This window comes from Siphateles boraxobius, unplaced genomic scaffold, assembly GCF_051911475.1.
Source record: "Siphateles boraxobius isolate OS27281-9 unplaced genomic scaffold, OSU_SipBor_1 50, whole genome shotgun sequence".
NCBI classification, from domain to species: domain Eukaryota; kingdom Metazoa; phylum Chordata; class Actinopteri; order Cypriniformes; family Leuciscidae; genus Siphateles; species Siphateles boraxobius.
The window spans coordinates 1,458,259-1,476,987 of record NW_027509142.1 but is presented as its reverse complement, the minus strand read 5'-3'; the positions used below and the strand labels follow the sequence as shown (position 1 = coordinate 1,476,987).

Below are 18,729 nucleotides of genomic sequence, written 5' to 3'. Positions count from 1 at the left end.
GTTGGTTTTTGGCGTTAGCATGTTGCTAAGCTAACAATGTGATGCTGTTATAAGTACAAACAATATTTTTGTCCATTTTTTTGCTATTGAGCGAATATATTTATCATTGACATTCATGTTCATCCACCATTTTGTAACAGAGCTATATCTGAGCATAATTCAGTGCACATAGATCATCTGTATTGCAGCCCTTTGACTTGACCTCTGACCGTCTCATTAATCCTGTACATACCAACATGTCTCAGAGACATAGGCTACCTGTTGGTGTACATACTGATGAGGTGAAGGATGAACTCACTGTTGACACTCATTTCCATACTGAGTAGATCTTGATCCCTCCCTTGACGATTAATTCCGATGGGATTAATTAGACACACATATCGCTGAACCCTCATTAACACGCTCCTGTGATATTATCTGATACAAATGTGCGTCTGCACGCCGGTGTGTGTGTATTTTTTTTTCAGAGGTCTGGGTGATCCTTTACACTTAAATTATGCAAACTTCTCCTAGTTGACTTTTACATTTTCAGAAGGAAATATGAGTGGTGCTTGGCAAAGCAAAAGTGACACCACAATGATAGGGTGTTGATTGATTGCTATGCAGTGCTAAGGATTTCTGAGTGTTTTTAGCATTTGTGTTTCTCTACAGTTTTTAGAATCCTTGGGTGCTTTCCTGGTGCTTAGTGTCCTAAATCAAAAGAGCCCTATCCCGGTTTTTATATATGGTATCACTGTAATTTCACCTGAAATCTGAAATCTTAAAGCCTAAAATATACTTTGGTTTTTATGTGCTACTATATTGCCTATGCATATAGTATGCAACGTGAATTTGCTGATCACTAGTAGTATATAGTATGAGAGTATAGATTTTTTTAACCATTTGCTATGTATAGCCATGGCCAAATGTTTGGAAGTGATATGAATGTTGCTTCGCAAAGTTTTCTCCTTCAGTTGTTGTGATATTAATTCACATTATTTCTAGATTAATGTGCAGAAAGATCAGATGCATTTTACATATTTGCAAAAAGCTTCATTGGCCAAAGAACAACAAAAAACCTTTAATGCAAAAATGAAAATGTCACTGATACACTCTGGTACAAAATGACCAGCAAACATAATTTCACTAAACATATCATCAGCACATGGAAAAGTGTGAATGAATACGAGTCAGGTGAATTACTCTATTATTCTGATTGGATTATAAGAGTAGACTGATTGCTATAAAAAGAGGGAAGAAGACCATCCAATCATTGTGTTCTTGTGTTAGCAATGGTTACTTCCAAAGAAAGATCATCAGCCATCATTGCTTTGCATCAAAATGCTTCACATGGAAGGAAATTGCTGTAAAGTATTGCACCTGAAATGAGCATTTACCGGATCATCAAGAACTTCAAGGAGAGAGATTCAACTGCAGTGAATGCAGCTTCAGGACGTCCCAGAGTGCCAGAACGGTCTCCTTCTGAGGAGTCGCTACAGAATCGTGTCTCACCAGTGCAGAGCTGCTCAATATTAGCAGCTGGTGTTTGTGATGCTTCTGTACGCTTTCTCTGTTTGGGACCGCTAGAAATCCATTGTCTGGAGAAGAAAAGGTGAACGCTAACATGAGTCTTGTGTTGTGCCAACAGTGAAGCATCCATGTGTGGGGTTGCTTTTCATCCAGGGAGTGGACGCTCTCACAATTCTGGCAAAAAACGCTGGCATGAATAAAGAAAAGCAACTTCTCTCAACAATCCAGAAGTTTTTGGTTTTGATCCGAGATTTTCCAGCATGATTGAGCACCGAGTCTCAAGGCAAGATTAATAATGAAGTGCTTCGGAGATCATTATATTGAAACTTTGGATCCGTGGCCAGGCAACTATCCGAATCTTAATCCCATTGAGAACCAGTAGTCAGTCCTCAAAAGACGAGTGGACAAGCAGAAGCCCATAAACTGTGATCAACTCTGAGCACTAATGAGGCAAGAATGGATCGTCATCAGTCCGGATTTGGCCCAAAAGCTGATATCCAACACGCCAGAGCAAATTACAGAGCTTATGAAAAAGAAGGGACATTACTGTAAATACTGACTATATCGACGATATCAGTCAATATCAGGAACAATTTCCCCACCAGTCGCTCCTAGACTGTGAAAATGGGGCCTTACGTGTCATCCACCCGTACACTTAGTACCGGTTCTCCACAAGGGTATGTGCTGAGCCCTTTACTGTACTCCCTCTACACCTATGACTGAAGTAATACCACAGCCCACCACAGTAATATCATCTTCAAATTTGCAGACGACACAACAGTGATTGTACTTTTTCGAAGGTGGTGATGAGACAGCAGGTGGTGACGAGGTCCAGAAAATAATATCATGGAGTTCAGTCAACAACATGACTCTAAACATCTCAAGATCGAAGGACCTCATCATAGACTTCAGGAACCAGGAGGATATGTTTCCCCTTAACATCAACGAGGACTGTTTTATGAGTTCACACTTATACAATTAGAGGGAGTAAAGTTGAATGCGGATTTGGCGTGCTGTCCGGGGGGAGGGCTCCGAGCTCGGAGTTCGGCCTGAACCCAGAGTACCCCCCATTTTCTGTATATCTATAGAAAGCTTGAAATGTGTACTTTTAAACAAAATAATTAAAACAAGCAGAAATGGGCTGCTCTCTGCTTATGTATAGGTTAATTCGTATGAAGTGTGCATAGGCGCGTTCACTACTGCGAAGATGGCGAGTCAGTATCATCAAATTTATCTTTGCAGTCGACACTTACAGAAAACACTAGTTATTAATAAACGATTCAAATGTTTAATGCATAATCATTACTTTTGCCAGGGTTTTTTTGTGGCAAGCTTATGCGTGCGTTGAGATGCAGAATACGCAATATATTACGAAAACGCTCATTATGGTTTAGCATTCTCTCCCATATAGTATACATAACTTCCAACCCAACTTCAGTCGTGCAGGGGCAGCCCTACTTATTTCACATATTTTCTAACCAGCACATCACTGCGGCGTTCTGAGCGAGCGGCGCTTCATCTTCATAAAGCTTCGAACCGGAAAAGGACAACCGGCTTCCGGTTCAAACCCGCTACGAATCATGGGTAAATTCGCTAACCAGGAAAAAGGTGGATATATACATCTCTTATTGTTGATTGCTGAGTACTCTCCACTCATGTTAATTATCTGAACGTGCTCCTCCCGAACTTTGATAATAAAACATCATATTGAGATGGTTCAAAATTGTTAATTTCTGGGCACTTTTGTCTCTGCTGACCTTTCCTGGACTGCAAATACTACAGAAATACATCAAGAAGGTGAGGCAACGACTACACTTCCTGAGACTTCTCAGGGAAAACAACATGGGGGAAAAGCTGCTGGTGAATTCCTATCGTTCTTCCATTGAGAGTGTGCTGACCTATTGTATCACAGTGTGGTAAGCTAGTTGCTCTGAGGCAGATAAGAGGGGGCTTCAGAGGACCATTAACACCACACAGAGGATCATTGGATGCCCTTCCCATCACTGAAAGACATGTACAACTCTCGAGGCCTCAGTAGGGTTAAACATATTTTAAAGGTCTCTTCACACCCCAGGTTTAAATGGTTTGACCTGCTGCCATCAGGCAGGCGTCACAGGTCCATAAAAATGAGGACAAAAAGATTCAAGGACAGTTTCTTCCCCAGAGCCATAACCATCATGAACTGTAATATGCACTGATCCCTCTCTGCTGCATACATACATACTGTATATTCAGCCTCAGGGTGTTATTTTTCTTTTCTTTTTTTCTTTTTCTTTTTGCAATTCACAGTTTTAGTGCAATATATTTCTTATTAGTGCAATATTTAAAACTGATTACAAATTGATTATTTTTGTATTATAAGTTTATTATTTGTGTTGTATGTAACATTGTTTGTGTTGTTGTATAATCCGACACTAAGGGAAGCACTTCACAATTTCATTCTACATGTTTATAATGACAACAAAAGTGGTCCTACCCGGTTCTGTTTTGGAGATTTTTTCAGTGCTCCGAAACAGTTCGCCAATGTGAACTTTCCAGAAACTTCAAACTACCCTTGATGATTAATCCATGATGATTATGTAATAGGTGGGTGTGCTCTGGGGCTTCATGTACTTTCAGCCAAACACAATCGGAGTTGTATTAAAATATATCCTGGCTCTTCCAAGCTTTACAATGGGAGTGAGAAGAGTTTTTGAAGCCCAAAAAAGTGCATCCCTCCATCATAAAAGTAATCCATTCAACTCCAGGGGGTTAATAAAGGCCTTCTGAAACGATGCGATGCGTTTTTGTAAGAAAAATATCCATATTTATAACTTTATAAACTATAATCACTGGATTCCGGTAACGGCCGAATGCGAGTCTAGTTCCGGTGGAAGAGTGACCTCTGACCCGACACATGACGTAGGATGTACAGTAGGAGTAGCGTTAGCTTTGGCGCCTCTCACGGTTCAAACTAATAGAGCTGGGCAACAAACTCAAGCTCCTCCCATATTTATCTTTAAAAATTCTAAATTTAGACTTCTAATTCGTGAATTCTAAATGATGTTTTGTTTTGCTTTTTCCTCTGCGCTTCACCGTTCGTCAATACATCATGCGTGGGGTCAGAGGTCACTCTTCCACCGGAATTAGACTCATGTACGGCCATTACCGGAAGCAGTGATTATATTTTATAAAGTTATAAATATGGATATTGAGGAATTCATGAGGAATTGATTGGATGTTAGTGATTTGCTATTGGTGGATCTCATGTGAGTGACATGTTGCCCCGCCCTTGTTTCAGTACACACATCATCAGAGAAGAGATGTTGCTGCAAGAGGGAGAGGAGGAGGGGGGGGGGGGTTTGAGCAAATATTACAAGGGTACATTAATTTAGAAAAAAAAAACGATGTGCACGCATAAATCATTCACAATACATACTGCAATATTCCATTTGAAAAAATAATTATACACTTTGTTAAAAAAGTTTGACTGCGAGTGTACAGTATGTGTGTATTATGCTGCTGATGAAATAAAGATAAATAGCAGATTTAAAATCACATTTTTCTGGGAGGTCCTGCAAGTCCTACAGAATCGTGATTCACTAACGATACAGACACTAACGGCTCGCTTTCTCCTGCTGTTCTACACCTCATTGAGCACCACTAACTAGAAGTGAACATCATGCTGATAAAAAATTAATGTAACTTTAAAGAAAATCCTTTTGACGCTTAGTAAAAGAGAGAGAGAGAGAGAGAGAGAGAGAGAGAGAGAGAGAGAGACAGAGAGCAAGATGTGATTATACGTCTGGCATATGACGAGACAGACAGACAGAAAGAAAGGGTGTGGCTGAGCAGAGGCGCGAGGCTGTGTGTGTGTGTGTGTGTGTGTGTGTGTGTGTGTGTGTGTGTGTGTGTGTGTGTGTGTGTGTGTGTGTGTGAGTGTGTGTGTGTGTGTGTTAGAGGGAGGCAGAGGGATTCTTTGATCACTTTAAGCACTTATTTGTGCCATATGTTCATTAATACCAATGTAACCAGGCAAAAATCAGTGTAAGACGACTCATTTCGCTTGCTTAATGAGTCTGGTTGCCATAGTTACAGCATCCCATTGCAATGCAACTCAGAGAGAGAGAGAGAGAGAGAGAGAGAGAGAGACAGAAAGAGAGAGAGAGAGAGAGAGAGAGAGAGAGAGAGAGAGAGAGAGAGAGAGAGAGAGAGAGAGAGAGAGAGAAAGAGAGAGAGAGAGAGAGAGAGAGAGGAGAGAGAGAGAGAGAGGGAGAGAGACAGAGAGAGAGAGAGAGAGGGAGAGAGAGAGAGAGAGAGAGAGAGAGAGAGAGAGAGAGAGAGAGAGAGAGAGAGAGAGAGAGAGAGAGAGAGAGAGAGAGAGAGAGAGAGAGAGAGAGAGGGGAAGGGGCGCTCAGGATGATTGATGGGGTGCTGGATAGTGCTGGTGTGCTGGGCAGATTGATGGTGTTTATTCTGCGGTTGGTTTTGCCAGTGGAAGGGGAAACTACACATTGAGAAACAGTGAACACCCACATCAGATAAACACACTTTCCTGCTTTGAGAGTGTTTTTGTGTGGATCTTTTGTATGGCGTCTCTGATGCTCATTTTCACCTTATCATATCTGCAATGTGGAATGGATTTGTGGCACATATTGAAAAAAAGCAATACTGTCACATTTGGAGAGTCAAAATGGATTTTGCAAGATGAGTTCAAGATATGATTTGAATTAAAATTATGATCGGTTTTAAAAAAAACATTTTTATTTTATCACAATATCGAGTCCCATAATTCTCTGCACACTTAAAGATATAGATCAACCCGAATTGAATACTCTGTCATCATTTCATGTCATTTAAACCGGTACGAGTTTCTTTCTGTTGAAGACTAAATGAGCAGTTTTGAGGAATGTTCATGCTGCTCTTTTCCAAAGCATACAGAGATAAAACCTAAAATAAAATAAACAAATAAAAAACATAAAAGTGCTATATTCCAAGGCTTCTGAAGCCATAGCTTTGACTAAGGAAAGCACCAAAATTGCTGTAGTTCTCAAATCTTATTTGCGCTTGGTGTAAAACCAGCACAATCTCAAGCAACTTCGTAACTGTTTTATATCTTGGGTAATTGGTGGCTAATTTGTATGAATTCATACAATCTTATTTGTACATTTTTGTATGAGCAGGGCCGGATTTACCTCATATTGTATTATGTATTGTCCTTAAAAGATCTGTAAAAAGAGTTTATGCTCACCAAGGCTGCATTTATTCAATCAATATACAGTAAAAACAGTTATATTGTGAAATATTAAATTATTTAGTCTACTTTCTATTTAAATATATTTTAAAATGTAATTTATTTCTGTGATGCAAAGATGTGATTTCAGCATCATTACTTTGATCTCACAGGCAAATTTTGTTTTTAGAAATTTTGACTATTTCATATCAATTTGTACAATATGAATTGTATGAAAATGTTTAGAAAAATGGATGTTGGCGTCATGCTCATGCGTATTACGTGTTCAGTCTATAGACCCGTGGAGTTTCTTAACAAAATCACATCGCCAACTACTGGCATGGCATGAACAATACAGCGTTTTTAGTCGTTTTCCTGGATCTGTGAAATCTGTCAGGCTGATAAAAATGAAGTTCCAGGATCAGCCAGAATGTTGATAAGAAACAAAAAGAAGGATAATTGATTTAATTAACATTAGCTTGGTTAAGGTAAAAGACCACAAGTCATGATGGATCAATTCATTATTGTTACTGTTCCACTCCACATGTACAGCACAACTCGCAATGTCTCTAATTGGAAGGATTAAAGAGAATGAAATCTCCTAATTAAGTTTAATTAGCGGGGTCTTTTAGCAACATGAATCCCAGGAGAGGCTGTTAAAGTCAGTGGACGCAGCTAGAGACTTGGACGGCATGTTTTGTTGTGAACTGCTTGGATGGTTTTATTTCTGAGAACATGAATCGTGTGTGTGTGTGTGTGTGTGTGTGTGTGTGTGTGTGTGTGTGTGTCTGTGTGTGTGTTTGACTGAATTTAAAATGATTTTATAGTGCTTAAAAGGAAGCACTATATTAAAGTTTCTCTTTTTTCTTCCTCTTCTCTAAATGAAATTAATTAAACTCAAATCACTTAACATTTGCATGTTAACACTTTATATACCATTCATAATATAAAATCAGTAATGTCATTGTAATACTGCAAACTTCTTTCAGTCTTCATTCTTGCATTTATTTCAAAATCGATTTTTTTTTTTCCTTTCTTTCTTTCTTGTTTTTTTCTCTCTAACATACCTTTAAAACAGTATTGGATTGTGTTGATTGTCACAACTATTATTTTGCTGCATTACAAGCACTGGTATTTCATTCATTAAAGGGACTATATGTAGTTTTTTAGGTATTTAATTATCTAAAATCAAAAATTTTATTCATAAATATGTCCTCTATGGTGTACAAATACATCTGCCAATTATCTGACTTATCCTCGTAAACGAAGAATTTATTATATTTATATACATGTGACGGGTGGGTCCACGGAGGCTTCCATGTCGTTCCGCCATCTTGAAAAACTATAATAGCAGAGAGGGTCAAAAAGTACTAGGCAAACGCGTTTCCACAGCGCATTTTCATTCAGAGCCAGCGTCACGTATCTGAAAGCAGCAGAAACAGAGGAGCAGAGCAGTGAGAGGCGCTTGTCACGGCCCCGGAAAGTCAGTCAGTAATTCATATTTTAACATTCGCTTGTTCGTTGTGTCAAGTTGCAGTTTGTTTGAAATAACAAACCTGTTCACCCGAAGGAAAACTCGACGAAGTGCTATTAGAAGACATCCTGTCACAGCTTTTTGGTACATAACAGCTACCGTAGATGCAACACGCATTTGAAAAAGCGAGGCGATGGAGAGCACAATTCGTTTGAATGCAAAATATAACTTCACCGCTAGATGGGAGAAATTCCTACACAATGTCCCTTTAAATAAAAAACGGACACACGGTTAAATCTGTTCTATCAGTTTTTCTAGATGTTGAAGTTGTCACAGTGGATTTTGATCATGTCTTCTCTTTAAGATAAGAATTAGTCCAACAAATAATGGATCTGTGGATGGATTGTAGTGAGATGACACTGAGATTAAACTGGACGGAGACTGTGAGAGTTACAGTCAGGCACTGCCCTGGACAGCCCCGCCGGGTCCTGAGGAGTCACTAAGGTCCACCGATTCATTTCTGCTCAGTGATGCGTAGAAATCAATTACTGTCGTTATATGATGGCAAACAGCTGAAGGAAAAAAAGCTATCTATCCATTCTTCATCTCTCTATCCTCCAGCTCACCTTTCCATGTCGCTTCTCTCCATCTGGTTCCAACAGTAATGAGGTCCGTTGCTGTAATGTAATGTACAGATCTTTAACATCTTTTGTTCTTCTTATCATGTCGTCGCCATTCTTTTTTTAAGGCTTCAGTGGTTTAAGAAGAAGCCTGAGTAATAAGTGACCTGGAAAATGTGTCTTTCGCAGCACTTTTTAGGGTACTAATTTAGGGTACTTTAAATGTGTCTTTTCTAAATGCCTGCTATCGATGCTATTGTGAAGTATTCAAAAATGAATAGGCAAAAGTACCCCGGATGATCTACAACTTGCACTGAGATCCTGGAGTATGTACACTTTACAATCCCATGAGGCCACGGGAGAGGATGTGTGAATGGAAGTGAAGCGACACAACTGACGCTCAAACCAAATGTACTTTGTATGCCTTATACTTTTTTCTAGTTTACTCTGATGTACATCACAATATGGAAGATAAGATCTTTCACTACTTTTGTTACATTACAGCTTTAACCTATAAGACATATCCAATAATACTTATCTTAGGCTGGACTTTCAAGGTGAGCTTTTGTGTTTAAATTCTGGGTGATGAGAAGTTAAAACCGACCGACAGTATTGTGAAAATGTAATATTGAACGAGAAAAAAAAAAAACAGGGCGGGGCTTGATTTTAATGTACCTCCTGACATCATCAGAAAAGGAACATCCTTCCAGATGAAAAGCACATTTTCTGATTTCGATTAAATATTATGATAACAAACTTTCTTTTATATTGCATGTATGAACTGGTCACCACAAGACTAGTAGTGTGCGCTAACAAAGTGGCTCATTTTGATTGTATGTGGCCTTTAGAATTGCTCACTCGTCACTAGGCTTGGGTATCGAGTATCGAGTATCGATTGGAACCGGGACTAGCTTTGCGATTTTCCCGGTATCGTTCAAAAGTTTAAATTTCGATTCCTAGTTTCGATTCACAGTCCGCCGACCGGAAGAAGAAACCGCTGAACACATACACTAATGTGTATCTGTGTTTTCATGAGGTTTTCAAAAATAAAGCTCTCTTGAGGAAAGTGTACCCCTGTGAAAATATATTCATAAGTTCATAGATTTGATATTTATATTGTGGTTGAAAACAATCCTGTGAGAAATTCATAGTAAAGATCATAAAAAGTAAAAAGTTCATAGAATTAAACTTGATGGAGAAGGTTAGACTATTTCCTTCAGAAAGATCGTTGGTTAGCTAGCTCATTTAAAATATCCTACACTTTTTTTGACCCTGCCTCTTAAAAGAATCGGAATCGAGAATCGTTAGGAACCGGAATCGAAACAAGGAATCGAAATGGAAATCGGAATCGTTCAAATTCAAACGATACCCAACCCTACTAGTCACCCCAAGTCCATCATGGCAAAGATTTTATTATTAGTGGTGCTTGCCAAAGGCAAGGCATCACTATTGTTATCCGTCATACTTTATTATTATTCTGGACAAAGTTTGGCGCGTAACGCCTCCCGCACCGTTTGTCACAGACCAATGAGTGAGGCGTCAAATCGTGCAGCTCATTCAGGAGAGGTGTGCTATGACTTTTCTAAGCGATCGGGTGTACGATGTTCGCACAGTGGACGAAATAGCGGCCAAAAAAATCCCATTGACTTGACATTGCGGAATGTTCAGAAATTTAAATCCCAACCGACATTTTCACACACACAGACACAAAGGGCCTGACACCCCTGCGTTTCTCTCCCTCTCTCTCTCCCTCAGAGGATTTATATTATCAAGCAGCCAATAAGTAATGGTCTAAAATCTTCATAGCCTCAACCTAGCAACCAATTACAGCACCCTAGCAACCGTAGGCCATAGGCCCTGCGGCCTCGTACCATACCAAAGGCACTCGTTAATAAAGATTTTAAGAACTCTATAATATCTCTATAGTGACTATCTGTTACTATATTATAATAAATACACGCTGACATCACAGACCCCTGAGTGAGGCGTCAAATCGTGCGGCCTATTGAGGAGAGGTGTGCTACATCTTTTCTAAGAGATCAGGGGTACGGTAATTGCCCGAGGGGCAAAAAGCGCCCAAAAAAATCCCATACAGGTAAACTTAACATTGCAACAAACTTTGACGAGTCATAGTTCAGAAATCAGATTTCACAGAAACGTGTGATTTGCCACATTTGAAGAGGCTGGCAGGCTCTGTAAGAACATACCTCACAATGGGGTAAAAGCTGCACCCCTGGTGGGTAGGAGCTGCCCAAATTTGCCCCATTGACTTACTATGGTGTAGGATAGTACACATTGCTAAGGGATTTTGTATTGAACATAGCTCTGGATCACACTGTCATAGAGACAAGGGGGCGGGCTCATTTTACTCGGACGACCAATCAATCTCTCAGGATCATTGTGAAGCTATTAAGCCACGCCCTAGCAACCATTTGGAGCACCTCAGCAACAGGCCCGGTGTCAAGGGGGGTCTTGGGGCGGCCTATGATGATCTCAAGCCCCTCTAGCGGTGATCTGAATGATGATTATGTGACTGAGCGTTCGTGCAGGGTTTTTCTAAACACTTATGGATAAGATAACTATAAACGAGAACCGTCTGAACTGTTCTCGACTTTACCCTTTTTGTACACTGCACACGTCTGCAGTGCATTAAGGCTCCGACAAGATTTTATTCTGTCCTCCACGCGGTGCCAACTCACACCAGGAGCATTTCAGGAGCAACGCGACTGGATGCGCGAGACCATGTGATTTGCCTGTCCGATGTGATTTTTCTTGATTTTTGGGTTTCTACCTTACAGTCTATGGATTCATATTGGTGTGCAATACAATTGGGAGTCCTTACAGGGTGTTTATTTTAAAATTTACAGTGTTTATTTACTTTTATTTTGTATTTACGATGCGGCTTGGACGCGGCGTCCGTTGAAAATAGACTTAGCACCCCCCCCCGGCAAGCCCCCCTTAAGAATTGTAAAAGCCCCCCCAAGTCGTTTGTCCTGGCGCCGGGACTGCTTAGCAACAAGTCCCATAGACTTCCATTGAAAGAGGTCGAAAGAATATCTCCGGATAGAAGTGCCATAGAAACACAAGGGTGGTCTCGTTTGACTCGGGGCAGCACACAGCCAATCATGAATCCCCTCAACACTTCCTAGTCCCTCCCTAGCAACCATTGTCGAGCACCTTAGCAACTAAAATCTATAGAGGGATATCTTCCATTCTGAATGTCATAGAGGCATGGGAGTTGGTTTATATCATTCACACTGACAATCAACCTTTTGAGATTCATGACTGGCAGCTGCCAAGCCACTCCCTAGCAACCAAACAGAGCACCCTAGCAACCATTTTGCAAGACCTATATCTCTGTATCAGAACATCATATAGAGATGGGGTTAACACAAGTTTGACTTGGGGCAGCAAACAGCCAATCATGAATCATGTCAACACTTCCTAGCCCCTCCCTAGCAACCATTGTTGAACACCTCAGCAACCAAAATCCATGAAGGGAATCTTCCATTCTAAATGTCACAGAGGCATGGGAGTTGGTTTATATCATTCACACTGAAAATCAGCCTTTGGACTTTCATGACTGGCAGCTGCCAACCCACTCCCTAGCAACCAAACAGAGTACCCTAGCAACCATTTTGCAAGACCTATATCTCTGCATCAGAAGATCGTATAGAGATGGGGGTTGTCTCTTTTGGCTCATGCTAGCAAACAAGACCTATATCTCTGCATCAGAAGATCGTATAGAGATGGGGGTTGTCTCTTTTGGCTCATGCTAGCAAACATAACTTCCAATATCCTACACATGCTAGCTGTGAATAGCTACATGCTAATGGCGATTAGGTAAGTGCTAAATCATGACAAGAAAATGCTAAGAACTCAATAGTAAGCATCTGTGACAACTACCAACCACCTAGTGACACCATAGCAACCACCCAGAATACCCTAGCAACTACCTAGCAACAACCAGAATACCCTAGCAACTGCCTAGCAACAACATAGCAACCACCCAGAACACCCTAGCACCCGCCTAGCAACACCATAGCAACCATCTAGAACACCCTAGCAACAACCTAGCAACACCCTAGCAACCATCCAGAATACCCTAACAACCGCCTAGCAACCACCCAGAATTCCCTAGCAACCACCTAGCAACATCATAGCAACCACCCAGAACACCCTAGCAACCACCTAGATCACCCTAGCAACCACCTAGAAATGCCATAGCAACCACCTAGCAACCACCCAGAATATCCGAGCAACACCCTAGCAACCACCCAGAATACCCTAGCAACCGCTTAGCAACACCATAGCAACCACTCAAAACACCCTAGCAACCGCCTAGCAACCACCCAGAACACCCTAGCAACCGTATAGCAACCACTCAGAACAACCTAGCAACCACCTGAACACATGAATAAGCCATATCTCAGCACCAAAACATTGTATAGACATGTTTGTTGGTTCGTATGCAATCATGTACCACACTCTAGCAACCGTTTGGCGAGTTTTGCCACTGCAAGCACCACTTCACATTTTCTTCTGGAAATGTACATTCTAGTTTTATTTAGTGTTGTAAATTTGCAGTATGTGATGAGTGAGAGAGAAGCTTTATTCAGATGTTGCTCTATGAAGGTCAGATAAAAAAAAAATTCACAAATTTGTGATTTCAATCTTGTCCAAAATGCGCATGTCTGTGTTTTTCTCACACACTTCTGCAAACATTACAGAGCAAATTAATGACCCACTGCTTTCCTCAACTCTGAGAAGAATGTGTGTTATTATGGTGTTGTATTTTTCACAACACTCCTCATTTATTTTGACCTTTGTCGAATGCCATGTTTCACGGAAGAAGGTGGTTCCAGAACTGCGAGATGCGTCAGAACACGTTATTGCTCAAAACAGCCACAATAACTGCAGTATAATTCATTATTTCCCCTAAATTATTTTCCCTAAATATGTCATTTTTAAATAATATTGCATATTAATTGCCATTTTAAGTTTTCCTAGTTAACATTGTTTCACTCCTGCTCATGTGATATTGCTCATATATATATATATATGTTTTTTACAGAGTTTACATTTTCAAGGTGAATCAGCCTATAGAAATAGCTTACTTATAATGGTATTTGCTGGGACAAGAGAAAGCTTTTTTTTAACATCAAATAAACACATGATTATATTTTCTATAATTTAGTTCTACAACTACTCTCTCTCTCCCTCTCTCTCCACACACACACACACACACACACACACACACACACACACACACACACACACACACACACACACACACACACACACACACACACACACACACACACACACACACACACACACACACACATACGTATATACACACACACACACACACACACACACACACACACACACACACACACACACACACACACACACACACACGCCACCATGTTATATGAAAACATAGCTTAGCTTAGTGTAAATATCACAAAATTTTGTTCTACTCTGGTTCCAATTAATAATCTGAATGCATAAATAATGATTATGTCGGTAATTACACAGTCGCACCCCTCTCTCTCTCTCTGTAACAGCTTGTTAGCGTTAAAGGTCGGACTGTTCTGCTAATTGGCTTTATTAGTATTGGTGGCTGTTATCGACAAAACTTTCTATCAAAGATACATGCACAGTCTGGTTGCAATACAAATATTCACTTCAATACTACCCAACATGATAATTTATAACAATGCTCAAGAATCACAATCATAAAAGCATGTCAGGTATCAGTGGCTTTCCTCAAAAATCACCCCTATGGTTTCAGACACCAGCTATGATTCAGAAGTTCATTACTAGTCTTTCTAAAATATTTAACAGCCCAGAACAGTTGTTAATAAAAGCCACAGTGGAATATTTGCTACTTCCAAGAAGTTGATTGAAAATTAAATGATTTTAATGGCTTGGATGTTTTCTTCCTTGTAGAAAGCAGGGCCAATAAATCTCATTAAAACAACAAACAAAGTGGAGGAAAGCAAGCAGTTTACTGCAACCACTGAGACGGATGCTGGGTGAGAACATTTGTATTTTGATTCAGCCTTTCATATATATATTCTGAATGTAGCCATTAGTAGCCACTGACACCTGACACCTCACACACACACACACACACACACACACACACACACACACACACACACACACACACACACACACACACACACACACACACACATATATATGCATTTAGTTGAACTAAAGAGTACTTTTTTTACCTACTTTAGTAGACTTAAGTACATCTCTGTGTATTTTCATAATTCTATTGTCTTTGAAATATGGATAAATTACCCCTGCTGAATGTACTGACCAAGTCAAGGGTTGGTGGTCTATCCAGATCTCTATGTATCAAGCCATTCAGAGCAAGTTTCTACCTTTCCATAAGTAGGATTATGGACAGAAACAACTTTGATTTGTACTCTTACCTGGAACATGACCCTGTATTGCTCCTCGGGCTTCTGCACCACGCACATGTTACACCCCATCCTGAGTCCTGACGTCGGACCACGACAGCGCCAGGCCACGAACCCGCTCAGATCACCTTCTCAGAGGAACCGCTGTTCACATACAACCGCATGTCCCAGATGCCCACAGACAGTTCACAGTAAAACAACGAGTTCTATGAATGTACTACAGGGAGAGCCGTTGAGTTTAAACCATGTCCAGTTCAGAGACACATGCAAGTACCAAAAGTCTTTAAATAAGTAAGTTATCAAGCTTTTTAACAGTGCATGTCATCCTAACTTACTCAAAAGACCAAAGTCCAAAAATTCATATCTCAAGTCTATTGTGGAGTGTGAAATCCAATGAATTCCAGCATGTACAAAAGTCCATTTGTGCTTTAAGTGAAATGTTGTAGTACGGCACTTCTTCTGTTCCTGTCCCCATTGATGTGCTTAATTCAGGGAATTCAGCATGAAATTACGCATCTGTGCTTGCTCTCACGCTTTGATCAAGGCAACTTCCACCAGTGCTTTTTCTGGGACTACATCCAAATGACTCCTAAATCTGTAAATGCTGCATGTACGTCCAATGTTTTTCTCCAAAGTGATGGAGGGATGATTGGATAGATTGAATGTTTGGTCAAGAGAGACCTTCAATGAAAAGCGTTCCAAGAAGGAAAATTACTTTTGCGAAATCTGTGGCTTCATTTCATGTTTTTGCTTTGAAAATGTGTCATTTTAATTCCTTTTTTGCCAACATTTTCAAATGAAAACTGAACAGCACTAATTGCAGTACAATGGTCAAATCAGTGTAATTTATTGTAGCATTTAACTGCAGACGCCCTCATGAATATCAGGTCTTTTCATTTCGAATCGAATCAGTTCTTGACTGTAGCTACAGGGTTTAAGCCACAATTGATCTCCTCACTCACTACTTCTCACAGTTACACCTGAAATCGATGGATTCTTTCTCAGTTTCGTTCGACTCCTGTGGATATCAAAGAAGAGTTTGAATGCTTAACGCCTTCACGTATCAGGATGATTTCAAGTGCCTCACTGTTCCACTTTCACGGCAGCTTTTTCTTGTATCTCCCCCTTCGAACTTCTGCATTCATGTAGGTGTTTCTTGTCAGTCTCTCAAAGACTCTGAACTGTGAAGTGAGAGTCACATTCAGTTGAACAAAAATGTGTTTTGCTAGCTGGGTGAATTGGTAAAAATTGGTTGCACATAAAAGCGTGAGGTGAGAGAGTCAGTGTGCTTGAGGAAAATTCAGTCCCACGCACTCCTACATAAACATGCTTTAACAGTTCTGCTTAGGTTCGAACAACAGCAAACTTCGCTCGCTCGACTGGCTGCCCATCTGTACACATAACCGCCATAGACACTTAACACACACTCACGACACAAACACGATCAGATACAGGTGTACAAGTCTGGATAAGCACACAAATGTAAATCGACAGCATTTGAAGGAGCAGCTTCACATAAATTGAGGTTGTTTCCAAAAAAGGACTGCTAAGCATTTATATCTGATTATGTAAAACAAAGCTCTGTGCTTAACAGTCAATCTTAACCCAATTCCTCAACAGTGAAAATCTAGCATTATTCAGATCAATGAAAGAAAATTCAATTAAATGACACAAGCCCTTAATAGTGATCACTGGCACTCTGTCACGTAGAAATCAATATCTTTCTTAATAAGATAGCAGTTGGGTGCCTTTGGTGCTCAGTGGTTTGCGAAATGTAATTATCAGACGTTCGGTTTAACAAATGCTTCGTCGTTCTGCTAGCACACTTTGCTGCAGAGGTGGGACATTAGAAAACTGAGCTGTCCGAAAGCTGCGTATAAATCTTTGTCTAATCGCAGACTCAAATCTGAGGCAGCAGTCTTTCTACCATTCAGGAGAAACAGATGTGCAACTTGTTCGTAGCAAATTCGTTCATCTGTCTACCTTCTTCACACTTTCTCATCACTTCACTCTTAATTTCTGAGGAAAAAGTCAAAAACTCAATCTCAGAACATTCAAAAAATTGCTCTCATATCATTTCTACTTAAGTGTTTCACATTATTCAAGTACTATTCATGATGTCAGAACTATTTATCCACACTCTATCCAAATGTCGGCTCTCAAACCATCTGGTTTCTGACATGAACACGCTTCACGACAGCAGAAAGCTTTAACTTCATTACACTGTCAAAGGACCCGTGTTGTTTCACGCACCCTGCTGTTTGAGATTGCAGGCTAGCCATTCATGCTGCAGTAACGTGCCAGACAGACTCCGCGCGCCCCAAGACGCTAACAGGCGTCGCCCTGGTACACCCACACACACAGACGGGTCAAATGTTACCACACACACTCATGCAAGTGCAGAATACTGGTGTATTTCACCTGAAACAACCTCAGATAGTTGATCAGGACAGCTAGCAAAGAGTTAAATAGAAAGATTTCAAGAGAACTGGAAGAAAAAAATAATGCAACAGTCTCAAAAAAGTGTTCCTCAGACTCAACTAGACGCCATCAAACATCAGCACACCCTTCAAGTAGATGTGAAAAAGCATTTCAAAGAACTCTCAAAGAAACAAAGTCAGGTATGAGGGAGAGGCGTGTCCTCCCTCCTTCTCTCTCTTCTTCCTCCCAAGTGTGCTGTGTCCTTTTGTTTGGGGAGGACTTGAGTAATCCATAATGGCATGTTTCTTTTCCCTAAAAATCCTTTAAAAGAGGCAGACAACTGGATCAGTTCCTCCAGCTGATGGATGGTATTCTGGTCCAGCTCAGAGCAGAACGCCTGTGATGGAGGACAGAGGACGGAGAGGGGCGAGCACGCAGGTGAGGTGAGGTTGCTGCTGTCTCGTCCCCTCATGCGAGCCGCTGAATAAACTCCCCCACTGCAGCGGAGAGAGAGAGAGAGAGAGAGAGAGAGAGAGAGAGAGAGAGAGGCGCACAAAGACATTAACGCCCTGTGAAGCCACACACACGCACACACACAGACACACTAGTGCCCGTGCTTACTGGCGGAATAGTTTAGGATGCAACAGAAATCAGCCTCCAGCCCAGAGGGGCACACACACACACACACACACACACACACACACACACACACACACACACACACACACACACACACACACACACACACACTTTTTTAATGTCCAGTTTTAATACTAATACTGGTGAAATACAATTAAATTATTAATTGAATGAAAATATTATAACAAAAAATAACAAAATTTTACATATAAAATGTAAGGAAAATAATAATAGAATTTCGAACAGCTAGTTATTCCACTGGACCTTTTTTTTACTTCCTCGTCCACATTTTTTGTCACATACAACAAACATCTCCTCACTATCCGCTAGCTGCCTGTCCCCTGAACACAAAAAAACACGGTCTCTGCAGACACCCCAGGCTCCACAAACGGCAAAAAAAAAAAAAAACTG

The 18,729-nt window shown here is 40.5% G+C and overlaps 1 protein-coding gene across 1 annotated transcript in view; it reads right to left on the bottom strand.

Moving 5' to 3' along the window:
- LOC143712705 (PDZ domain-containing protein 4) overlaps positions 1-18,141 on the bottom strand; it is a 51,142-nt gene extending 33,001 nt beyond the window's left edge. Inside the window, exon 1 of the mRNA XM_077204685.1 lies at positions 15,271-18,141. Coding sequence (XP_077060800.1) covers positions 15,271-15,330 — 60 coding nt within the window. The 5' untranslated portion in view covers positions 15,331-18,141. The remainder of the gene's footprint in view (positions 1-15,270) is intronic.
- Between the last annotated feature and the right edge of the window lie 588 nt (positions 18,142-18,729).